This window comes from Rhinolophus sinicus, chromosome 12, assembly GCF_057876585.1.
Source record: "Rhinolophus sinicus isolate RSI-liver-muscle chromosome 12, RSI-T2T, whole genome shotgun sequence".
NCBI classification, from domain to species: Eukaryota; Metazoa; Chordata; class Mammalia; order Chiroptera; family Rhinolophidae; genus Rhinolophus; species Rhinolophus sinicus.
This window is the reverse complement of record NC_142512.1, coordinates 57,527,930-57,554,024: the sequence shown is the minus strand read 5'-3', so window position 1 is coordinate 57,554,024 and position 26,095 is coordinate 57,527,930. Positions and strand designations below refer to the sequence as shown.

Sequence of the window (26,095 nt, the reverse complement as noted above, 5' to 3'; positions counted from 1 at the left end):
CAGCTGAGCTCCAGGTCCAGTTGCTGTTGCTAGTTGCAGGGGGCGCAGCCCACCATCCCTTGCGGGACTCGAGGAATCGAACTGGCAACCTTGTGGTTGAGAGGACGCACTCCAACCAACTGAGTCATCCGGGAGGCAGCTCAGCTCAAGGTGCCGTGTTCAATCTTAGTTGCAGGGGGTGGAGCCCACCATCCCATGTGGGACTCGAGGAATCGAACTGGCAACCTTGTGGTTGAGAGCCCACTGGCCCATGTGGGAATCGAACCGGCAGCCTTGGGAGTTAGGAGCACGGAGCTCTCACCGCCTGAGCCACAGGGCCGGTCCCCATACAAGTGATTTTTGTGTCTTGATCTTATACACTATAACCTCGCTGAATTCGTTTCCTAGCTCCAGTAGTGAGTGTGTGTGTGTGTGTGTGTGTGTGTGTGTGTGTGTGTGTTGTTCTAGGGGGATTTCTATACATTCACGTCATCAGCAAATTAAGATAGTTTTACTTCTTCCTTTCCACTTTAGGTGTATTTTATTTTTTCCTCAATTGTTTTGGCTAAGGCTTCCAGTACATGTTGAACAACAGTTGTGAAAGAAGGTGTTTTTGTGTTTTCCTTGACCTTAGCGGAAAAGGTGTCTTTTACCACTGAGTTTGATGTAAGCTTTGGATCTCTAAGTTTTTCCTGTTTGAGTTCTATTGTGCTTCCTGGATGTGTAGATTCATGCTTCATTATTTTGGGGGAGTTCTCAACCACATTTCAAATATTCTTTTTGCCCATTTCTCTCTTTTTCCTCTGGAGTTCTCAGAATATATGTTGGTACACTAGATGGCATCCCACAGGTCCCTTATGTGCTGTTCATGTTTTTAAATTTTTTTCTTTCTGATTAGATTGGGTTATTTCAGTTACTCTATCTTCAAGTTCACTGATTCTTTCTGCTGCCTGCTCAAATCTGCTGTTGAACCCCCACAGTGAATTTGTTTTTTCAGCTATTGTACTTTTCAGCTCCAAATTTTCTGTTTCCTTTTAATAATTTCTTTTTTTTTATTTCCCTACTTGTTCATACATGGTTCTGATTTCTTTCCATTCTTTGGCCATAGTTTCCATCAGTTATTTGAGCATATTAAAGTCTTTGTGTAGTAAGTTCCTTTTCTGGGTTTCCTCACAGATGGTTTCTGTCAATTATTTTTTCATGTGAATAGCCCATAATTGTCTCGTCCTTTCTGTGTTTTGTAATTTTTGTTGACAACTAGACATTTTGAATGTTGTAGAGTGGTTGACTCTGGAAATCAGGTTCTCCCCCTCCCCCAAGGACTGCCGTTGTTGCTTGAGGAAGGGTGGTGTTGTGCATTTGTTCAGTGACTTTTCCAAACTATTTTGCAAAGACTGTATATCTTGTCAGGTGTTGTTACGGAAGTCTGTTTCTTTAGCTTGTGTGTCTGATTTGTTTGAGATTTCCTTTAATTCCTGGATCCACTAAGTTTTTTATGTTTCACAGCCTTAAAAGAAAGCCTTTTACACCCCCTCAACCTATGCTGACAGGGAAGCTGCTTCAATTGTGGGGAATGACGTAATGAGCAGCTTCTGAACCAGCCCCTCAGCAAACCATCAGGAAGATTAAAACACACGACTCCAACTTTTGGAGGGAACAGTCCCTGTTGTCCACCCTGGCTTCATCAAGTTGCACCAGGAACGTGAGAGGCTGTCCCCGTGGCTCCCTGCTCTGGGCTGAATGATGGGACATGGTAGCCGCTACCTGAAAGGCCAGAATTCACTGAAATTCACGAGCCTCTGTCGAACACTGCCCTGGATGTTCAAGTGTTTGAGCAGACGCCATAGTTCCCATAGTTTATTCAGACCGTTTCTGCAAGCTACTAGTTGATTTGGTGGGGGGACCGATACCCGGAGCTTCTGCTCTGCCATCTCCCATGGCAGCGTTCCTTACGTTTCCTGTGTCGGGAGCTTTTGAATTACAAATTCAATTTCTTTCATAACTAAACCTATTCGGGTTATCTAATTATTCTTTAGGGAATGTTGATAGTTTATGTATTTCAAGGAATTAGTCTATTCCATCGGAGTTGTCAAGTTTAGTTTTTCATAGGATTCCTTTACTATCCTTTCAGCTGGTGGGGTGTGGTATAAGGCCTGACCTCGGGGGTCAGTATTATGTGTTGCCGGACAGTCAGGTCAGCTGGGAAGGCCTGGGATGGCCGAACGGCAGGTTCCACTCGCACAAAGGCCCCTGGCCAGACAACCCTCCTCATCAAACCGACGGGGCGCTGTCCTGCTTGTCCGTGAGGTTTGTGCTCATTTCCTTGTCCCCTCCCTTCGGCTCCATTCCCTGCCTTCTGTTGAATTGCAGGCATAGCTCGGTTGTTGTGCTTCACTTCACTACACTCGGCAGGTTCTGCATTTTCATCAACATCGAGGCAAAAAGTTTATGACTCACTGAAGGCTCAGGTCACGGTTAGATTTTTTGCACGATAAAGCATTTTTGACTACGATATGTCCATTGTTTTTTTAGACGCTTATTTTGGCACACTTAATGGACCATAGCACAGTGTCAATTTTTTATATGCACTCGGAAACCAAAACTTCATGTGGTTCACTCAATTGTGCTATTTGCCTTATTGCAGGGGCCTGAAATTGAACCTGTAACATCTCCAAGGTCCCAGCATTTGAAAATGGCTTTTTACTTGATCTTTGTTAGGTATTATTAGTGATTACAGTCTCCAAAGCTAACTTTTCTGTCGACTTCAGAACTAATGTTTTACCACTTCAAGTGAAATGTAGAAACCTCACACACCTTGACCTTCCTCCTTATATTGTATATTTGTCAATGTTACATTTTCATACACTGAGAATCTGCAGGGCAATGTTAAAACTTTTACATTGAAAAGTCAGACATGTTGAAGAACTTAAGAGGAAGAATTAGTTTCTTATATTTGACCAGATATTTACCATTTCTGTTGATCTCTTTCTTCCTTCCTGAAGTTCCAAGTTTCTATCATTTACTTTTCGCCTCAAGAACTGCCTTTAGCATTTCTTTTTGAGCAGCTTTACTGCTTAAGAATTCTTAGTTTCCCTTCACTTACCTATCTGTATTCCCTCTGCATGCCTGATATTGTCTACGGATACAGTATTCTAGAGTGACAGTTACTTTCAGTCTTTCAAGTTTTCCAGTCAAATGGTGTCCGTGGTTTTTGGTAAGAAATCTAGTTCTTCAAATTGTTGCACTGTTTACAATGACACTTTGGCTGCTTTCACGCTAAACTCATCAGTTCCAGAGTCAAAGGTGTGTCTTGATATTGTTTCCTTTGAGTTTATCCTATTTGGGGTTCACTGAACTTTGTGAGTCTTTAAATCTATGTCTCACCAAATTTGGGACATTTTCAACCATTATTTTCTCTTTTCTGGGAATCCATCAACTCACATCTTTTTATATTGTCCCAAAGTCCCGAGGCTTGGTTTGTTTCTATTTCCAAACACGTTTCTGTTCATCCACTGAATGTTTCATTTCAGTTATTTTAAGTTCTATTTTTTTTTTTTTTTTTGGCCCAAGAGCATTTGCCTATGCTTGATGAATTATGGTTATAATAGAGCTATGCTGTAGAAAGCTCTAATGTATTTCTCGGATTATGCAGCACATTTAAGTTGCCATCTGTTTCTTTTCCTTTTCCTTTAGAGATTTTCCTGGGACCTTCATGCTGACTCGTTTTGGATTGTATTCTGGACATTTTGCACATTATGAGACTCTTGAGTCCTATTAAAATCTTCTAGAGAATGTTTTGTTTTGTGCTTTTTCTTAAGCAGGCAAGTAATAGTCTGGCTCGGTTCAGACTGCACTTGCTGACCTGTCCTTTTTGGTTGTGGTTCTGGTGTCAGTTCTCTCCAAGCCTGTGCAGTGCTCTTTGGGCCCCACCTGTGGACACCACCGGGGCCAATTTGTAAGGCAGTTAATGAAATCTCTGCTTCCTCAGGTCAGTGCAGGCGTGTGCAGCTCAGGTGAACCCCGGATGCCATCTACAGTTTTAGCGGTTCTTCCTCTAACTTGCTCTTTTCCGTGACCGCCCCACACTTCCCATCTCCCAGGCACCCCTTTTCCTGGTCCTCTGGCTAAAATGCTCAGGTAATTTCCTTTGATGTACACTTCGTGTGACTGGGTCCAGCATGGGGCCAAAAGAGTGGGAGACAAAAAGAGAAAAGTGATGGCGTCTTCCCTGCGCCCACCCCTTTAACTACAGACCCCCACTTTCCTATTCCTCCTCTCAATAAAGGGGTTTCTCAGAGTCCCCTGTGTCTCAGCTTACAGCTTCATGACCCCCCACCCCCTGCATGGTCTGTCCCATAGGGGACTTTTCCTGGGACCCTGGCCAGACGAGAGGGATGAGTACCTTCCTGGGTATGCCAACGTTCACGTCGTCTGTGCCGGGAGATACAAGAGGAAGAAAATCCAGGACATCAGTCACGTGGTTGCTCTCCATTTCTAAATCCCCTGCCCCAGTCTGCCTGCAAGTGTTTCTTTTTCAGAGGCCTGAGATGGTTGCTTATTTATTCTGTCACTGGTTTGTAGCTGTGACCACTGGGAGACCCACGAGCAGTGTGCTTACACACGGGGACTCTGAACGACACTCTTGGGCCAAGTGTAGCCATCGCATCAGCAGTCACCAGAGGCCCATGTGCAAATCGAGTTCTGTATTGCTGTGAACACGAGTGCAGAGCGGGGCAGTACCGTGTGTGTCAGTCTTCGTGGTTTCCACGGAAGCCAGGGAGCGCCGGCCAGTGGGCCATGGTCACTGTAGTTCTCCCGCCTCCCTGTGCCGGCCTGAACTCACCATGTGGCACCTCATGTAGGTTCGTCATGGGCCCGATGTCTCGTTACGGATGAATGTGGCCTCCCTACAGTAACCCGGGCTTCAGTGACATGAAGGGTGGTAGCCTCCTCCACGCCACACCTTTGTCTTGGGTAGTGGCTGTCACCCTCCAGGACAGCTGCCACCTCTGACTCACCCAGTGTGACTTCCTCGAGGGGACCCAGGTTAATCACCAAACTTGCTTTTCTTGAGATGGGGAGTTAAGCTCGTCACACATTTTAAAGCACCTATTAACACAACATGCATGACAGATCTGAAAGACCAATTGTGAGTGCTTCCTTCCCTTAGGAGAAAGTCCTTAGCCCAGGGGTTGGCATGGAAACGCTCCAGCAAACCCGTCACACTTTCTGTAGGAGCTGGGGGGTCAGCGTGCGTGTTGGGACTCGCTGGCCACGTGACCCTTCCGACAAGATTTCCCCTGGTGCCAGACAGTGATTTCGGTTCCGGACTGTTACCACTGCAGACGACCCTCACCGCTCTCACGTGCACAGAGTCGGTGCCCTGACGAGTGGGGACCCCTCTGCTGCCTCACCGTGGCTCCGGCTCTAGGCCTTTTACATGCTCAGAAAAGACCATAAAGTGAAAGAAGAAATGCCTGCTTAAGTTTATCAAAATGACAATGATACTCTGCATTCAATTAAAATTAATAAAAATATTTTATTGGATTTCAGGAACTTGGTACTTTTAAAATTTCAAATCTTTGCACACAAATCACCACTATACTTTCTAGACTAGTGGAGGTTAGGACTTGAAGATTGTCACATATCTCCTTGTGTCACAGAGCATAGAAATCCCAAGTCCTGCTACTGCCCCATCCCTTCTGACCTTGACTCCCATCTGCTTTGTTCTAGCGGACGACGTGGGGTGATGTGTTGTAAAGGCGCTCAGCTCAGCTATCCACGTGGGGGCTCTACCGACGCAGAGAAGCCCAACCCCAAACCCCACTCACTGGAATGCACCCTGCCACGTGGATCACGTGAGTTTCCCTTTTGTGTTTTTGTTCGATTCAGGGCAACGCTGCTGAAATGACGTTCCTAAGGAAGCTCAGAAGTTTGGCAAAGGTCAAAGCAGAAACCTCTTGAAAGAAGACACTTAGGAACTGCCAGTGGATGGCTGGGAAGGAATTGAGTGCAACCGGTCAGTTGACGTGGTGGCAAGGATACAAGCTCCGTGACCTCTGTTGTGTGAGGACTCTTGGGAATTCAGAGCTGAACTGAAAAAAATTTCCAGTGCCTGGAACACGGTAGTTTGCTGATCCACGGTTTTTCCTGCCCTCTCCTTATTATCCTTAAAATTTCTACGTGTCAATCGTGAGCCACCTGAATAAGGTAGCGAGAAGGAAAAAGGAAAGAGAATGCCCTCGGCCTGGAACAGACACACTCCAGCTGCTGTACAGCAGAGCGTCCTCTTCTGTAAAACTGCAGAACTGGGCACTGGTCTTAATCCCAGGAGAAATCCCTCCAGACCGTGAGGTCTGCGCTTTAGGCTCAGAAACAACCCACTGATGGCCCAGGCTCATGGGGGAAGACCTGCCCATGTCTGTCTGGGGGTCAGGTACGCTGCTGTGTGGACACAGCTGCAGGAGGATGTACAGGGCAGCTGAGCGTCGGCCGAGCCCAGGTCCCACTGGGGTGGTCTTCTCCATTCGCCTACCTAGAACTCCCAGCTGGGGGCTGCAGGAGCCGTGCCGGGCGGGTCTGGACCACTTGGGGGAGTGGCCGACCCCACACATAGGACACAGCGCCGTCCAAATTATTTTGCAAACTGCAAACCTTCTAGGTAAAAAGACAAATAAAAATATACATCCTCAGGGACTTGTAAAGTGCCGGGGAGACACGCTGCTGCCCTGCAGCCCCCGCTGTGCTTCAGTCTGCAAGTTCAGTTTTCCACTGTCGCACACACGGTCTCATTCACATGATGGTTTCGTTTTATTTTTTAAATGGCTGAGTTATAAATCCAGCTACTGTGCAGTAATTCCATAATTTTTAATACGCATTATCTGCAGTAACATTGTGACACCTCCATACTGTGGATTGACACACAATACTTTGAACAGATTCATCATATTTGGTCTTTAGGTAAATAATAAATGTTTTAAAATCACCTAAATATACCATTCTGAGCCATTGCATTCCACCAGGAAAATACAGGGTTTTTTCCTCTCTTTAAAAAAAAAAAAAAAAAAAAAAAAAAAAAAAAAAAAAAAAATTTAAATACCAAAATAACTACATTTAAATAAATAACGTTATGGTGATGACATTTAAACTTTCACAATAAGGCCAAAGCCGTCTTTCTATCTGCATGGATGCTCGGCCTGGCCCCTGGAACACTCTGGAAGGGCGAGTGCTTTTCTCCCGGTGACGTGGGGCCGAGGCCGTGGTGCCTCCTACTTGTCACTCTCTCACCTGTTTCCTTTCCTCTCGATTTGATGTTTCGTAGGAGAGAAGTCAGCCTTAGTAGTGGATTCAGTTCTAGAAGGTCGAGGGGAATTTCCTACAGCTCAGAAAATGACCTTGATGTGTCCCGTGCACAACACCGTGCTTGTCTCCAAGCCCCTCGTGGTCACGCAGAGTTCCCGAGACACCCCCACAGGAGCGGGCACACAGCCGGTGGACGGCACCTCGAATAGCAAACGTGCCACAGAGAGATCTGTGACATTTATTTGAAAGGGTGATAAAAGACTGAATCTGTGACATTTCTGTCGTTTTAAACATACAGCATACTTAAGAGACCGTTTTACTTAGAGTGGGAAGGTATGCCAGGGACAAAGCCAACACAGAGAAACAAACAACAGAAAGGAGCAAGAAAGAGAAGTGCGGCCCGCGGCCCGCAGTCCACCCACGTGCCCAGGTATCCGTCTGCCTGTCGTCCTACATGCGGAAATGCAGCCACTGTCCTGGGAGCTGTGCAGCTGCCAGCCCCACCTGAAGAGTGAATCATTCCAGAGGCCGAAACAAACACTGAAAACAAACAAAACTACAGTTTCTTTTCTCCAAAAGAATTCCACACCACAGGTCCAGTGTGATTCCGAGTTCCCAGGGTAGAAATGGAGTGATCTGAAATGTCAAAGACCCCACTGTTCTGTAAAGAGAGAAAGTTCACCTCACAATAGTCTAACTCCACGTGGGAACAACAGATGTCGACTCGTCCACCGGCGCCAGTCCCGCGGGTCCTGAGGGCGGCAGCAGCCCCTGTGCAGGGAAAAGATGGCGCTGGGCTGGAGACGCTGCCTGAGCAGCCGGCGGTGGCCGGGTCAGGTGAGGCCTGTCTCTACAGGAAGGAGCGGTAAGGCCACCTGGGTTTGTGTTTTCAGTGCTGAGTGAAGTCCAACCGCAGGGTGCGCTCCGAGCGTCGGTGACACGCAGTGTCTCCTTTTGGCACCACAGAGTTGACAATGATGTAAGAAACGCTGTCCGGGCTCTAGTTCTGGACGCCCTTCTCCCTCCCGGCCGTCGGCGCCGTGTCCACGCTCAAGGCGATGACGATGCTGTCACTGTCCTCGGTCTTGAGCCGCTTCAGCTCCGGCTGCTCCGATGGATCCCCGTTCTGGCGCTTGGTGGGCAGGGAGGCTGAGGCCGACGCGTGTGTCGCCAGCATGTGCAGAGGACTCGCGGCCGCTGCAAAGACACAGGGCGTCAGACCCCAGGCTCAGCTTCTCCCGTGGGCTCCACACCGAGGTGGCCATGGGCACAGGGGCCTGCGCAAGTCACTGCGGGGCGGGGGCTGGTTATTAACAGCTGACATCTTTTTATCACTTCAGAGAGGGTGGTGTCCTGACAGAACCCTGGGGACACTGAGGTCAAAGGTGGGACAGACAGCAGCTGGCTGGGCTGTCGCACTGACCCCACAGGCGTGAGGAGGGGCGTGGGCCCAGGGATCTGGCGCCACGCCCTTCCCCCTCCTCTCCTCACAGGCCGTGTGGGACAAGGGCCACTTCCCTCCCATGCAGTGCTCTGCCCACGAGGCCAACTCCAGGAGGCGGACAAAAGCAGGGCTGCTCAGCCTCTTTTAAGTGACAGGGCGGGACTGGGCCGAAAGAAGTGCTTTCTCACACTCACAGGACCTGCAGGGGCCACTGCCGGGCTACATGCTCACAGGACAATGCCAGCCTGCTTGAGTCTCACTGGACCAGCAAAGGACAGCCAAGACCCTCAGACCTGGCCAGCTGGGGGACAAGGAGCAGCGTGTCCTGGCACTGGCTTCAAGTGACACAGGGCAGCAGGGTCCTAAGGGGCTTTGGAGGCCGACAGCCAACAAAGGATGCTGGCAAGGACCTCCCAAGCGCCGAAAGCCCCCGGCCTGGGAAGGCACAGGTCCCCGAGCCCCACAGCACGCTGGGGTGCAGCTCTGCTGAGGTCACGCCTTCGGGAGGAGGGAGGCCAGAGGTAGGGACCCCTGACCCGCTTCCTCTGTGAGTTTGTCCGTCACCTAGAGCTGTGCGGCCTCCTGTGGGGGCCAAGGCAGGCGGACACACCACAGCCCCAGCTGCATTTGGCCACTGGGCCCAGTCTGGTCGAATGACTGGCACTCCGGGAGGAGCAGCTGTGGCAGCATTAGCAGAACGGGAGCTGATGGTCGGGTGGGAAAGTGAGCAAAGCCTGGGAACACTCTAACAGACAGGGACCGCCAGCTACCAGGAGGGAGGGATCTGGGGACAGGGTACCAGATTTCCACACAGGGCATCGCTGGGCTCCCTAGCCACACTGAGCAGGCAGGGCCTGCTGCTACCGGTGAGAAGCAAACCCTCAGAAAGGCGAAAGCAACGAACAGTGAGGGCCACGGACATGGCATCAGCCCATAACTCTTAGGCCTGTCAAACAGCAGCAAGCAGAGCCCTGCTAGTGGCCCAGATGTGCAGAGGGCACTTGGAAATGGGCAGCAGACGGACCCGTGACCAGAAGCCAGCACCGAGTGCCCACCCCCACTGGATTGTGCCACTTCAGCAAGCCCACTGAGCACTGGGGCCAAGGGCCGTAGGGGTGTCACCAAAACCACCAGGCTTTCCTTTCTGTACCTTTGGACAGAAGTGGCCATGCCTACCGCAACTCCAGCCACGTGCCGGGGTGACAGGCTTCCCATTCCGAAGGTGAGAGGCGGCTGTGGGGGGCCGGCTCGGCGGGAGGCCAGCCTGCACCCTCTAAGAAGCCACACAAGCCCGCGGGGGAGGCCGTCCAGGCCACTGTGGAAGCAGGAAGTGGGCACCGTGTTTACCATCAGGACGCTCCGCCCTCGGTCACACAGTACCACAGCAGGAGGACAACTTGTCACCTTCCAAGGGACGCCGGGCGCCATCCGCACGGCCACATTCCTTGCTGAGCCCAGGACCGCCTGCTAAGACATGCTTGACACCGATGCGAGGGACTCAGTGCCCAGAACCAAGTGGACCAGGCAGACCAGGGAGCAGGCGCTGAGCCGCCGTCCCAGGGCAAGCAGGGCCCGCCATCGCCGGGAATCAACACATCCCTTTTCGCTGTGTTTGTGGCTCAGACAACTTGCTGCATCTACTCTGGTTCCGTAACACCCAGCTCAGACCTGCCTGACGGCAGCTCCCCAACACCCACATTCTCTCCAGGAGGCCTACCAGCCTCTGCCTGGAACGCAGGGCACTGTGAGCACTGTGCTGGGGGCCTGTCAACAGCAAAAGGACAACACCTGAAAGTCATGGCCCCAACGCACTACAGAAAGGACCCATGTGGACAGAGGGACGGGACGGGACGGGCTCGGCCCTGCTCGCCCCAGAACTGCAGTGTGGCCAAGGCCAGAGCCATGAGCGAGCCGGTGGGGGGGGGGGGGGGGCCCACAAACGCTGTGGTGAACAGGTGAATCCTGCAAACACCGAGGCCACCTGTGGGATCCCCCCCACCCCCCAATATCCTGTTCTCGTCAGCCTCAGACGGACAGCTGCAGAATAATGCTGACAGGAGAGGTGGCTCTGCCGTCGCACCCCTGGGGGTTCCGAGCACCTCCTCCCTGCACATGCGGCAGGGACACAGCGCGAGGTGGTCCAGCGGGCGCCTGCTCGTTCCAACTAGGGTTCTGCACGCAGTCACTGGGAGGCTGGGCTAATATGAAGACGTGGGCCACCGCCAACTGTCACCTCCCTCACAGCAGGCAAGGGCCTGGACCAGCAGGGTGACAGCAAGAGCCCTGCCTGGATCCCAGCGCAGGAGGGACTGGAGGGCTGGGGCCGTTTTCTGAGCAGAAGGGACAATACCTGTGAGGACAGGAGGTGACACACTGGTCTGGCTGGGACTTCTCCTTAAGGGTAATAGGAGGACACTGTCAGCAAGATGAGGCGACCTTTCCTTCTGTCCCCCAAGAGCCCTGGCAAACATTGACTGAACCTGTGACCAGAAGCACAGCCCAGTGGGGCTGAGAGGCTGAGGAATGGCCTGAGCATGTTGGGTTTTCTGGGGAGCAGTGCAAGCAGCCCCAGAAGCTGCCAGGAGAGGATTCACCATGTGCTGGCCCAGGCCTGACATCCCAGTTGTTTCCATGAGGCCAGCATTACCCTGATACCAAAGCCAGACAGAGACACGACAAACCAAGAGAACTACAAACCAACACTGCTGATGGATATGACACAAATATCCTCAACAAACTGTTAGCAAGCAGAACTCAACATATGAAAGGGGCAGCCATCCCAGCGACACAAGGAACAAGGAAAAATCCCACGCAATCATCATAGCCCAGAAAAGGCACTGGACAAAACTCAACACCCTTCCATAACCAACTACGTGGCAAACCAGAACTAGGGTGCAAGTTCCTGAACAGAAGCAAGTAGAGGACAAACCCACACTGACATCAGCCTCGGCGACAGACTGGGGGCTGTGCCCTGAGACCAGGAGCAAGACAAGCACGCCCGCTCTGCCACCACTCTGAAACACGACCGGGAGTTTTGCCAGAGCAGCTGGACAGGAAGAGGGAACAAAGGGCATCCAAACGGGAAAGGAAGTGAAGCATCTCTGTTGGCAGAGAACGTGTCTCCAATAGGTAGAAAATCCAAGATCAACTTGCAAAAATCAGTTGTATTTCTCTATAGTAGCAATGAACAATTTATAAAGGAAACTAAGAAAGCAACTCCATGTGGGTAAACATCCAAAGGAATAAAATAGGAAGAAATTCAACCAAAACTTAAATACTACGAGACTTTTATACTGAAAACGACAAAACATTGCTGAAAGAAAACCAAAGACCTAAATAAATGGAAACACACCCCAAGTTCATGGGTAGAAAGACGTAATACTGAGATGTCATTACTAACCAAAGAAATGTACAGATTCAACGCAACCCCTACCAAACACCCCAATGTTTATTTATTTATTTTTTTACAGAAACAGAAAAACCCATCCTGAAATTCACAGGGAATTGCAAGGTATCTAGAACAGCCAAAGTAATCTTGAAAAAGAACAAGGCTGGAGAACTCACACGTCCTGATTTTAAAACTTTCTACAAAGCTGCAGTGTGGTTCCTGCCTAAGGACAGATATGAAGATCAGTGAAACAGAACTGACAGAAATAAACCCCCATATCTGAGGTCAACTGACTGTCAACAAGGGCGCCGAGACCACTCAGTGGGGAAAGGACAGTCCTTCCAACAAATAGTGCGGAGATGACTGGGCATCCACACGCCGACGGATTAAGTTGGGGACCCTTTCCTCACACCATACACAGAAATTAACTCAAAATGGATCAAGGACCTAAACGTAAGAGCTCAAACTATAGAACTCTCAGTAGACGAGAACAGGTAAGTCTTCAGGACTTGGCCTTGGCAATGGGTATGACTCCAAAGCACAAGAAGCAAAAGGGGAAACAGAGAGACTGGATTTCATCAAAATTACACTTTTGTGCATAAAAGACACTATCAAGAAAGTGAAAGACACACCCACTGATGGGGAGAACACTGCAAATCCTATTTCTGATCAGGAGCCAATTCCAGAATATATAAAGAGCTCCTACAACTCAATAACAAGAAGATAAACAACCCAATGAAAAACCGGGCAAAGACTTAGACATTTCTCCAAAGAAGGTACAGAAACGACCAACAAGCAATGAAATCGTGACCAGGTTTCCTGCAGTGCCGTTTGGTGCCCCCCTCGTCCCCCAAGGAGAAAAGGTTAACATTGTAACAGTCGGAACGAGCTGCTTACCGCTGTTGGCCTGGCCGTGGGCAGCGGTGGGGACTGGCACCACGTGCGTCCCGTTTTGCGTTACAGTTTTTATTGGCAGCTGGTGCTGACCTAGAGGTGCCTGTTGCACAATGGTGACCGTCTGGACAGGGGTGGTCTGTGATGTCTGAATGATCCGGCTGGCGGCGCCTAGAGTGGCATGGCTAATCGCAGGAATGGGCTCTACTTTCACTAAAATGAAAAGAAAAGAGAAATGACAGCCTCTAATATCACTGCAAAGCTGTGGAAATCTCACTAGTTTACAGCGAGTGCACATCACAAACGCTGGACAGGCAGCCCCTGGGGAACCCAGGGTGCAGCCAGGCGGCCTCCACTGCTTACCTTTCACTTCGCGGTGCTCTCCATTTTCTTGGGGCTCTGCCTTTGGGGGGGCCAGCACGGCTGCTTGAGTGACCACGGCCTGCCCGGCCACGCTGGTAACGGACACTGCTGGGATCTGGTGGACGACGTGAACTGTCTGCACAACGGGCTGCTGGGAGGTCGAGGTGGTCACGGGGGCAGCAACAGTGTAAGTGACGGGCTTGATGGTGGGGGGCAGCTGCCGCTGCACAGTGATTAAAACGGGCTGACTGGACAGAGGCGAGCCTGCAGAGCACACGGGGCAGGCGTGAGGCTTGCGCGTGCCTCCCACCAGCTGCCCCACACCCACTGACCGTGGCCACTCCCTAGGGACGCAGATGGGTGAGTGACAGGTGTGGCCCCTGCAGCTTGTTGCAGTGCATCCGCTCGTGAAGAGAGAAACTCAGTATTTTAATGGAGGTGTCCCACTCGTTTACATAAATACTAACAGCACAACCTCTGCTGTACTCAGGTTTCTTACAACAGCTCTTCCCACAGCTCTTTCCTCATTAGAAAGAAACGTCGGCAGCACTGGGAGGAAACTACCATGGGGCCCTGGGGTTAAGGTCTGCACCGTCCAGCGGGGGCGAGGGGAGTGGGACGTTCAGACAGAGTGGGGCCCTGAGAAGCCCCTCAGACCCCCTGTGCGCTTCCCGGTTGGGGCTGAAAGGAAGGAGACGACAGGGATGACAGCAGCTGGACGGGCAGGTGGGTGTCAGCAGCGTGGCCTGGAATGACACTGAGTGGAAGCAGACATGTGGCCCCTGGGAGCCGTCACAGAATCAGTGTGCGCAGTGCCACACTGCGCATGGTTTAATCCCTCAGGGCCCGTGTTTCTATTGTGCACGGCGACTTCCAACTGCAAAACGCTCATCTAGTCGTTAAATGGACATTTTTGCTGCCAATCAGTGTCTAGTTTGTCTGACTGATGTTACTTCCTTTTGGGGTGAATCCTTTTCATAGATTTGTGAACAATGAAGCAACTAACAGAAACAGGTTAATTCTAATGAAATAACTTCAAGCACCTATACACAGTTCACACAAGAAAATGTTCGGTGATGTTTTAAAACTCTCAGTGCTATCAGTTTTTAGAGCCTATAACGTAACGTCAGGGGCGGGACAGGTCTCACGTACAAGGCACAGAGGGCCCGAGGACTCCTGGTGAGTGGCCCTCCCAACACCCCTGCCCGGCTCACCTGGTGCGCTCTGGGCAAAGCGTGCCTCCTGGATGACAGCGAGTTTGGGCTGTGAGGCGCCAGGATCGGGCTCCAGGGGGGCCGGGGAACCTTCCCTCGACAGGCTCTCGGGGGTCTGGGCGCCACTGGAGTGAGCAGACAGCACTCCGGCGTGGTTAGGAGAGGCAGGGGCACTTCTGCGTTGCCAAAGAGAAGACAGTGGGTTTTTAAAGGTAAAGCACCTGTAACTCAGCCTTATCGTTTCAGTAAGTGTATTTTGCAAAAAGGGGTATCATTTGTCTTCTGCCAACCGACTCCATGTGCATAAGTCTTACTTTCTCTGTGAACAGCTGCGATGGACGGACACTCAGCGAGCCTCGCTGGGCCAGGCGGGGGCCACCGTGTGCCGGGTGCCACTGTCACACGCCCAGCGCAGGCCGGGCTGGCTAGTGCCCTCTACACAGCCTGTCCACAGTCAGGCAGCGGGAGCTGGCCGTGTGCAAGCGGGTGGCGGGGGCTTAAGACTCAGGTTACAGTCATTTGGTTTTTGTTTAAAAACAGTATCCAGTAATCAAGCTAAAAATGGGTGACTGTAAAATCAGGCAATGAACACTGTGCAAATCAGCTTTGAGTTTAAGCGGCTCCCAGGCAGCTTTCCGAGAGCTCATCACATGCCAAGGGAGAGGGACATTGCCATGACCGTGACACTGAGTCACCACACGACAGTGTGCGACGGGTTCAATGAGGCAGCCGCTACTCCATGGGAAGGGAGCTCAAGTAAAACTGTACAAACCACCTGAACTGTCTGGGACCACGAGAATCAGACACATGGCACCCAAGTCTCCCCCTCCCCCACCCCCACCCCAGGATGGAATCGTAATGCATCTGGTGGTTCCTTCCTTTTCCCACGCACGGCAGGTGAAGGTACGAGCACAGGGGAGGCCTGCTTGCCTTGTCCTTACCTAGACGAGAGCGGTCCCACAGGGGTTCTAAAGCAAGGCACGCCCCTAGGCCGTCTTTTCCTAAAAGCCTGCTCTATTAATCTGCTTTCAGAGGCAGGGTCTATCCTCCAGAATGAGCCTTTGCCTGGTTCTTCCTGGGAACGTGGTACTTTGATGAAATAACGATTCAGAGAGAGATTGTGGCGAATTGAATTCTATGAAACATAAAAAAATACGTAGAATTCATATACTTCCTTGCTGAGAAATAAAACTGTGCTTCATTTTAATGCCCTGCAAAGCAGACCCCTGGGCGCTGGGCTCCTGCAGAGGGCAGAGACGGTGGGAAGCTGCTGGAAGGAGCTGGCCCCTCCCCTAAGTGACAGAGGAGCTGAGGTGCCACCCCTCAGCAGGAGGGGGCCCGAGGCCACACCACAAGGAAACAGGCCATTTTCAATGGGAAACCGTCAGCTTCCATCTTTTTTCCAGGTAGGAAACCAAGGACCATCACTGCTGACACTGAACCTTTCCTGCCACCCTCTCCGTTTGGAGACGCAGAGCCCAGAGAAGCCAATGCTTTAAAATACTTTTCTTACAGAAGCTGTCACAGCCATTTAAAGTGAATTACAACACAGGATGGAGCACCCGGCAAAACAGGAAGAGAGAGAAGGGAGCCAGAGGCCGAATGCTGACACCATCTTCCAGTCACCACCTGGCGAAGCACTTCCATACACAGCTCGTTTGCCCCTCAGCAGTCTTGGGAGGCACGGCATGGGGGGGAGATTTCTCTACCAACCCCTGCTCCCTTCTTTCTACGACAAAAAGCTCAGTTCACAGAGGATTTGAGGAAAGCTCCCCCCTGGAACCTGGACAACTGCTGGCAGCAAACTTGACCCTAAAATCTCCTGAAGGTCAGGAAAAGCCGGGTGAGTCCTGCAGGCGGGCTGTCTCATGCGCTCACCTGAATGTGTGCACTTAAAATTGGCAAGCGGAACAATGATAGCTTCTAACTGGTAATAACCAGACTCCCTGCCATAGCCTTTGCGTAGCACTGCCAGCCACGCCTCAAGTGCCTCAGGGATCTAAACTGTTCAGTACAAGCTGACAGGCCACCTACTAAGTGACTGTTCAAGTAGCACGCCAGCCACAGGCCGCAATGGACAGTTAACGCCTGCGGACGTCAGCTGCCCCGTGGGCAACGTGAAGGACTCATGAAATTGTTTATGAGCAAACTACTATATGACACTGAGGATGTTTCCACGACCACAAATACGTGCTGTGCTGTTTTAGCACAGGGTTTAGCTGATAACCAACCAACAGCTTTCTATCAACAACTCCAGAAAACCAAATTGCTGCCACCAGACAGACAACAGCCCTCCAGCTGCACTCAGGCCTGGTGAAGTTTGGAGAAGGCAGATTTTAAGACTGTGGACTGAGAAAAGAATAGCCAGAGGGTGACATACGACAGCACTTCACTGTGAACGAGACAATCCTCCTCACAGCTGCGTGGGGAGGTCCTGACTGCCTGAATGCTAGGGGGGACCTGGGTACCCATGCAGGACCTCAGACGTGACTGCCAAACCACAGTGCTGAATGACGTCTGAAAGGGAGGTGGTGAGCCCCCAAATGAGACGGGACCTGCACTGATGATGGGGACAGGCCACCGAGCATGTCAGGAGCAACGGAAGTGAGTGCCGTCGGGGCGGGGGCCAGAAGTGCTCGTGCAGGGGATGGGGCGCCAGGGTTAGCACCGATGGCAAGGCCGGGCTCAGCAACGCTGCTGTTGCGTCACCCTCTACCTCTGACCACCTGTGAAGGAAGGGGACGGCTGTTTTCTGTGTGGAAACGTAACAGAACCCAGGCTACCCCATCAGAAGAGGGTGTAAGCCCCCCTCCACCCTAACAATAACCCCGCGGGCAAACGAGGCCCCACTGATAAATGGTCAGCTGTGACTGTCCAGCCAATGAGCCTCGGAAACGTGAGGAGGCACTGAGACGGCTCTTGCAGACACACAGCACATGTCTAGGGCCTGCAGGCCTCTGTGACTGGGCAGCCTAGCCACATGCTCAGAGCCACACTGACTGGCTCCAATGGGTCGGGACTATCATGAGGGCTCAGAAAAGGTGGGGACTCTTCGTGAAGAGAGGGTCGGCACTGCTAGGCACTGCGCCCCCACCGTCCCCTAACTGTGGCCATCTGCAGGGACCCACGTCTGCCAGCCCTGAAGACTGCAGCTCAGTCTCCTCTGTGAGGAGATGCGGGCCGGAGCGGGTGTCACGCATGCTTACTGGGGCTGTCCTCCCCGGGCAGCCCCACCCTCCCCTCGGCACTTCCCGGGCAGCCTGCCAACCAGTCCCGCTCAGCACTGAGCGCTCTGCAGTGTATCCTGCGAAGAAACCAAAGACAGGAAGCACGGCGTGCGCTCCAGAAGGGACGTCCACCATCAGAGCGCCTGCCAGTAAGGACGCAGCACCAGTCCTGCCAGAGGACACACGCCCCAGGGTTCTCAAAATTTTCGTCACAACAAATACCCCAAGTCTGGGCTGGGTGCAGTTATAATCACAAATCCTGAGAAAATCCCGTGGCATAATACGCAAAGAGAGCAACACACCATCTCTACACACACGGTCCCCCACGTGGGGTTTCATCCTAGACTCTCCTCTGTCATGGGGACACAAAGCTACACCCCAAAAGCAAGTCTGAAGGCAGCTGTGGAGCCCACTGAGCACTCCGGGTGGGCGTCGTGGGAAGTGTCAACACATGTCCTTTCAGGGACCAACAAAGCCTGGGCCTCAAGCCCCCTAGGCCCTGCTGACTGCAGGGTGATGCCACCCCACCCCCTGGGAGGGCAGGACGCAGTCTGGAAATCTACATTTTAAAAATGGGCTGTTTTGGTTGACAGCTGTTTTCTTCTCAAAAGAAAAGGATCTGACTCTTCTGAAACAGGAGGCGGGCAATGGGGATAAGGTCTTCCACAGAGACTTCAAGTGCAGTCAAAGCTTTGGGAAGAGCAGCTCAAGTATCTCAGGACAGAAGGGAGCACACGTGGCTCAGTCCTGCGGACAGAAAAGGACCGCTGGGGAAAGAAGAAACAGACAGTGCGTGTCCATCAATTAAAGGGGGCGCAGCCCTAGGACAGCTGGGGCCAGGAGGTGTGACATGTCCCAGGAGCAGCCCTACACGCAGGCAGGGGCCCTGAGGGACTCTCCCTGGACAGAAAAGCTGATGTTTCAATACGAACAGGCGCCAACGACAGTTCAGTAGAGGGGCCTTACTCGCATTAATTACATCTGTGACCTGCTCCACGGGGACTGCGAAGGCCCGTCTGGGAGCCAGCGGGCAGCCAGCAGGGCCGCTCAGTCTCAGGGCGAGGGGACCTCTGGTGCGGGAAGCAGTTGTCACTCAAAAGGGTGTTGGGAGCCAAGGGCAGGTCCGAGGCTGGCTGGGCTTCTGAGAAACACTCCCCACGAGGCCCAGCCAAGTGGAGTCTGATCACCAGGCCTGCAGCGCGCTGCACTTCACAGGGCCAGGTGCCTCACGGCGCCACGCGCCCCAGGCCCAGACGGGACACCAGGTCACCCTGTTCCCTCCGCAGCTGAAGACCCTGACAGGACTCAGATCCCTTAGGAAGGAAAGAATCAGGACTTGGTTGGTAGACTACTTTTATGAAAACACGCTTCCACTTCTGCAGGTAAAGTGCCAAGTCTGTATCCTCCACTAAAGGGAAAGCGGTGCCCCCCCGCCCCCATGTCCCTTGGCTACGGCCCGACAGACACATTCATTTTTCAAAGGATCATTTACTCATTAAGCCTCAAAGAAATTCTGCAGCCATTCCTGGTTACTTAATGAACTTGAAAATTACAAATGTACTAAATCAATTTTATTTGAATATCTTATAATTTAGTACACCCTATTTGAAATAATAAATTCATGTTCTACTGTTAAAAACAAAACAAAAACAAACAAAAAAATTATAAATGTACATTTCTTCTCTGCATGATTTTAACATTCTGTATGTGAAACTTACCCTTTCCCAGTGTCTGAATTAGTGAAGTCCTACTGTATATCCAGTAAATGGCCACACACAATAGATACACAGAACAAGAAAAAAAATATGCAGTGTAAAGGCTTAAAAATTAAACTAAATTAGAAAGCTAAGCAATGGAAACATGCACCGATCTCAGAGTGTCCTCCGATGAGGCCCAGGTTCAACGCCCTGGGCCGGAAGCACAGGGGACAAGTAGCTGGGCCCCCACCTCAAACAGGGCGGCGTGGCCCTCACCTGTTACGTGCTGGCCAACTGGAGACAATGTCTTCTGAAGAAAGGGGTCCTTGGTAAAACAGTTTGAGAACCATCTCTGGGCAAACTTTAAAAAGCCGTGTACATCAGCAGACACAGGTAAGGAAGGCAGAAGAACGCCAGCATGAAGGATGCACTGATTTATAACGCCTCATCTCAGACGTGAGATGAACCGCTCTGGTGGACACACATCTCCAACAAGCCATGCCTGCCCACCCGAGGGGACCATGGCAGTAAAATACATAAATTAAGGTTTTTCTTCTAGAACCTTCTGCTCTGCACTCAGGAGGTCAGAAAGAGTGTGGCAACAGCGGGCCTCTGAGCAAGAAAATGTCACGCCTCTCATCCTACCATCTGCATGTGCCCATGTTCAGTAGAACAGCAGCTCAGCTTTCCTGCCAGCTGTCAGTCAGCATCGACAGGCATGTGACAGAAATGCCTAGTAACACCCTGAAGTGGCCTTACCTGCCAGCCCTTGTCCGCAGTCCTGTAGTACGGGTAGTTTTTAGTGATGTGCGTATAAATCCCATTGAGGGTGAGCTGTTTATCAGGAGCCATCGTAATTGCTTGTACGATTAGCTGTGCATAGGAATAAGGCGGCTTGGAGTCATCCTGCATTGAAGTCAAAAAAAAAAAAAGAGTATTGAAGTTAATTCAAGATTCTCGTGTTTTCCAGCGTTCCTGTGACAATACTTAGTTCTCTTTACTGTAAAAGTAATGTAACTTGGAAAGCATTTGTGATATTTGGAGGAAGTGAGTGAACACACGTATAGCAGCGTAAAAAAGGCTATTAAAACTACTGTAGGAATAAGTCCAAATGGCAAAAACGAAAACCATGAGAAACGCACTTCCTGCCAGGCCCTAGTGGGGGTCCGCATGCGCACACTGTGTAAGTATGTCATCCCAGCAACACTGCGCAGACATCTGTTCTCTCCTACACTTAGCAGCATAACAAGAACGCTCCCCTACCAGTAAACACGTCCCAGGACAGTCCCTTACTCGATCACTCTCCTTATGGGACATGTCGGTTGCTTTCCATGCGCTGTTTTAGAATCCTGTTTGTGACTTTGGTTCTTTTCTTTTAGACAGAGTCCAAACGGGGAATTACTGGGTCACAGAATGAAAGCACGTAGGGTTGGAGTGACCATCTAGTCACTGAGCAGAAGGGATAGATGGAGCCTCCCCAGCTGTGTGTGCATACGTGTGCACGTGTGTTCGGAAGTGTGTGCGCGCTCATCTTCAGCGCCTGGGCAGGGCTGCACCCAGGAATGGTTCCCTGGGGCCCAATGGATGTCAGCCCACAAGGACCGAAGGGCTCTCTGTCCCCACTGTCTGCTGCGCTCTCAGCACCTGGGCCCTCAGTGGCCCCTTGGGGAGAAGCCATTGCTGAGCACCCGAGCCAACGCGTGTGTAAGACCCCAAACTACCGAGATGATCGCAGTGACCCCCAGCCACTCAGACGTGCATGTCAGCAATACACGGCAGAGGCACTTCCTGGCGGCCCCAGTGGGGATGTCAGTAGACATGCAGGTGACAGGGTGAGGACAGCTCGCCACACGATGGCTCCTGGTTCCGTCTCAAGGCTACGAAACACTTACCTTTGGGCTGTCTCCGCCTGAAGCTTCCTTCTCATTTTCTGGCTGTGAGCTGTCGGCTATTAAACTGAGGTCAGATGGTATCACACGGCCCACTTTGTACCCTGAAGACCCTGCTCCCCGGGGGCTGGATGGGCAAGAGTTCGCAGCGCTGCGGAAGAGAGAAGGTTGTTTCTATGAGTACGTTACAGAGCAGACAGCGCACTGTGCTCCCAGGACTGCCTCTGAACGCAGGGAAAACAAGCTGCACAAGACAGGATCAGCATTTCTGGGACAATGAACTCATTAATTCTCTGTGACATTGACAATCACCCCAAGAAACAGGTGGAAATCAGGTATCTGCTTCCACACATGACATCTCACGCAATCATAAAACGCTCAAAGGAGGTGGTGGCCCACCCACCTCATCCAGGAGGAAACTGAAGGTCAGGATGGTTCCGGAACTTACCCCAACAGAGCCAAACGCGCCAGCGCCAGGACTCCAGCCTGGCAGAGGGACACAGCACAGGCCCCGCTGGGCCCTCCCCACTGGGGAGCCAGGGGAGGGGGAGGGCAGCCAGGCTGAGGACAGGGTGGCTCAGAAGGGGACGAGGCTGTGGGCACAGACACGTTGCAGGCCGCTACGGCGCTGGGAGCACACCCAGGAAACAGAACTAGGAACCCAGCTGTGAAACGCACGTTTCTTTCACAGGTGGGGCTGGGCACGGGGTGTCGCCTCACGATCTGCGCTGACTCAAGGCCATGTTCGTTTGTGTAAGTCACCGAGTTGTGCTGGCTTTTCAGCGCAGTACTATACTTCACAGAGAACGCGCTATTGAAACAAGGACACCAAGGGAAGGTCGGCTTCAAGATCCATTATGGTACAGGAGAGCGTATGGTTAGCTCTCATTTGTGTCGGGGTGGGAAAGACAAGTACTGCAAATGTAAAGAAAATTTCTGGAAAAGGCACTTAATGAACGTAGTTACCATCAGAAAACTGAACTGGGATGGAGGGCGGGAAGGAGGGTGGGAGGAAGGGGGAGGGGCCCAGCGCCCAGCCCCGCACGCGCACAGCAGGGCAGGCAGGGCACGCCTCCACGGCACGGGGCGTTTCCTGCGCACTGACAGCTCTAGTGGCTCCAAACCAGCGGGGGCTTAAGCGGTGTGAGCCCGAGGACGACAAGGGGCCTCGGGCTGGACAGGGGTCTGGAAACGGCGGGTTTGCTCCGCCGTGTCACCCCGCACAAAGGGGGCTGGTCAGTGCTGGCGAGGGCGTGACCCGGGTCCTGCAGGAGACGGAGCAGAGGGTGTGGGGAGGCTGGTCAAGGTCTCCGACCACCCGCCTTCCCTGACCACCCGCCTTCCCTGCGCGGCCTGTGCCCACGGGCTCTCTCCTCTCCGCCTGCCCGCCGGTACCCCCACTGCTTGGTCCCTTAGGCCACATGCGGACATGTGCACAGGTCAAGCAGGTGGGAGGGGCCGAGGCGCTCGGGCAGCCGAGCTGACCGCCAGGCGCCAGAGCGAACGCGGCTCCAGAGGCCGACCACTGACGCTGGGTTTGCGGGAAGAGCTGAGCACGCAACCACAGGTGTCACCCGGGGGCTGCCAGGTCCCTCTGCCCTCACGAGCTCTGCCACACGCAGGGTCTGCACGCGCGGCCAGACAGCCCTTCCCCAAGAGGCAGACCTGCACGGCAGGAGCCTGGCTCCAGAGAGAAGCAAGTGTGTTCCTGTCCAACACCACCACAGCTAAGCGGATGCCCAGGCACATGTCTGCACACCTACAAGACAGCAGGAGCCAGGAGGCCCAGCTGCCCCGGGCCCCGCTGGCCACGCGGAGCTCTGCTCCCACCGCAGGCTGCGTCCACGGTGCCCGTGGCTGCTCGGCCTGACCCCCAGCCCTCCGCAGACGGTGTGGCCTGAAGCCACAGTCCTCCGCTTCCCGAGGAGCCCAGTCTCTCTTCAGACATCATGAAGAACACAAATTTGTCACTTCATTGTGTCAAAATCATCGATCCAAAGTACGAGTCCCCAGAATCTACATGAACTTCTGACAAACTACAAAAACTCAAAATACAAAGGAAAACCTATCTCAGACTTCAGACCAACAGGACAGGTCACCTGCCCCTTCAACTTGCGCTAGAATAAAAGGATTCCTAAGTAAACCAGGACCATTTGGAATCTGTCAGGACAGGACTGAGCGAAGAGCGTTCAGAAACGAACCAGGGTTTTCAGCGTCCCAACACCTCCCTCTCCATGTGTCACCTCCCCCACGTGTCACTTCCCTCCACATCACACCACCACGTGTCACCCCCCACACGTGTGTCATCTCCTTCCACGTGTGTCACCGTGACTCACACGGCACCTGAAGGTCCCAAAGCAAGAGGACTGAAATGCAGACATGATCACAGACATGGCAGCCCCCTACCAGCTCGCTGCGGGAGCTGTGGTACCTGATGGTTCCCGTGGGGGAGGGGAGGGGGCTGATGAGGTGGGCCATGGTGTCTGGAATGTTGATGGTCAGGGGCGAGATGTGGGCCTGCACGGGCTTCTCCGGGGACTCGGGCGCCTCCTGCTTCTCCCTCTGGTCGCTGGACAGGGCAGTGAATGTTATCTTGATGTTCGTGCTCGGGAAGCGGAACGTGCACCTGAAAAACAACACCCAGCGTCAGCACCCGTCCTGCTGGGCTGAAGGACCTGGTGCCGCGGCCTGACGTGAGGGAGCCCCGAGAAGCCCCCTTCTGACGCGCCTCCGTGCTCACTCAGCTTAGGACGAAACGGAGGCATTTCGTGACTTGAAACACTAATGAACACAAAGGTCACTTAGACCAGCCAAACAGGAAAACACAGGAGAGGAGACTCAAAAAAGACTCAGACACCACCTCGTCCGACTACGCCTCGGAGAGAAATGCGCAGGTGTGTTTCAGGTCCCATAGCAGACTCCTAGCGAAGAACCACCACTTGGCGTGCGTGGTTCCTTTCACCGTAAATATAAAGGTACACCAGGGTCATGCAGCAGAAACAGACAGTTTTGTAACTATTTCTCCTTCAAAAGAACGGTCATTCCTTTTCTTTTAAAAAATAGCATCAACTTTTTCACTGAGCCAACAAGTCAGACCTATTAAACTACAGGGAAAAGTTTACAATTGAATACTCTGGTCACCTTCAAAATAGCTTTCTTGCCGTGACTCAAGTATGTTTATTTTTTTAAAAAAAGTAACGCAAGCCAAACGCCTTCACAGACTAAACGTTAAAAACAGCTCCACCTTCACGCCCGGTTACAGGGCGCCTGCTTCCGGCACTCCCTCTACACGGTCACACGGCCAGCACACGGTGCTCAGCCGGCTGTGCCTACCACCCTGTCCTACTTGGGCACCTGCCAGAGAAGGAGCCAGCACGTGGAGATCTCACATCCCTCCCACTTCCAGTGACAATTTCAAGTCCATACTTCCCAACGCTTTAGTTGGGGCAGGAAAGGATGTCACTCGGCAGGGCTGGACACACTGCCTGCCTTCCTCCCTGCACACGCCCCCCTTTGAAGGCACTGCCATCTGGTTCTCTGCCCCTTTACTTCCCTCGTGAGGTCAGTCCCCCCAGAGTCTCGGTGGACAGAGCAGAACCTGATGTGCCGACCACCTCCTTCTTGGTGTCCCGTCCCTGCACTCGGGGTTCCCTCTCAATCCCGCACCAGGCGCTCCTCCTCTACTCCCAACGACCGACGCCCCAGACCACAACCCCAGCTTCTGAGTTTCTCCATCTCATGCAGGCAGGCCCGGGACCTTCAATTCCACATGACCCGAATGACTCCCAAACCCCCATTTCCTGCGCTCTGGACCTGTCTGCCCTGCCTTCGCACATGCACCCACATGGGCATCTCTAACGAGTCCCACACCGGCTGCTCCCCTGTGCCCCCCACGTGGCGGACAGCATCAGCCGCTGCTCAGGCCAGAATGGCAGGTTTCATCCAACTCAGCTGCTAAGCCGTCAGCTCTCACTTTCACAACATACCCCATCATCAGAAGTGAAAACGTCTGCTCTGCCAGAGACGCTGCTAAGACACTGAAAACACAAGCCACATCTCGCGTGTTCGCCTTCTAGGAGAAAACCTTTACAAATCCCATGTCCGACAGAGGACTCGGATCCAGACGGTAAAGAAGACCTATCTGGAAATGACAGTAAGAAAACAAATAATAAAATGGGCAAAACATGTGGAAAAAACACTTCACCAAAGATACACAGATGGCAAATAAACACGTGAAAAGATGTTCAACGTCACCTGCCACTCAAGCAATGCAAAGCAAAGCACCATGAGATGCCACTAAATACCTAGAACGGGCGAAGTGCGGTGAGGATGGGACAAACAGACCCCCACGCTGCTGCTGGTGAGGGAAAAGGTGTGGCCCCCAGGAAACCAGCCTGCAGTTTCTCGTGAAGTGAAACACGTATATCACACAACCAAGCAATTACACTCTGGGTGTTTCCCAGGAGAAGTGAACACTCGCGGTCACCCAGTGGCCACACGAGTGTCCACAGCAGCTGTTCATTGCCCACCTGGAAAGGACGCCCCTGTCCCCCACCCCGGATGGCCAGTGCTGCGCCAGACTGACTCACTCACCTCAGATACAACCCGGTCGTAAAAGGAGCAGCCATCGTGCAGGGCCGGTCCCCAAAGTTACATGGCGTGGGATCTCATTTATGCACCATTCCCGAAACAACAAAA

General features: G+C 52.4%; 1 protein-coding gene across 1 annotated transcript in view; it reads right to left on the bottom strand.

Moving 5' to 3' along the window:
* Positions 1-5,498: 5,498 nt before the first annotated feature.
* The window catches only part of FOXK2 (forkhead box K2), a 42,092-nt gene continuing 21,495 nt past the window's right edge, over positions 5,499-26,095 (bottom strand). The window contains exons 2-9 of the mRNA XM_019735482.3: positions 23,829-24,023; positions 21,401-21,548; positions 20,268-20,414; positions 15,526-15,719; positions 14,585-14,760; positions 13,371-13,634; positions 13,011-13,220; positions 5,499-8,478 (exon numbers count right to left, since the gene is read on the bottom strand). Of these exons, the coding sequence (XP_019591041.3) occupies positions 8,282-8,478; positions 13,011-13,220; positions 13,371-13,634; positions 14,585-14,760; positions 15,526-15,719; positions 20,268-20,414; positions 21,401-21,548; positions 23,829-24,023 (1,531 nt within the window). The 3' untranslated portion in view covers positions 5,499-8,281. The remainder of the gene's footprint in view (positions 8,479-13,010; positions 13,221-13,370; positions 13,635-14,584; positions 14,761-15,525; positions 15,720-20,267; positions 20,415-21,400; positions 21,549-23,828; positions 24,024-26,095) is intronic.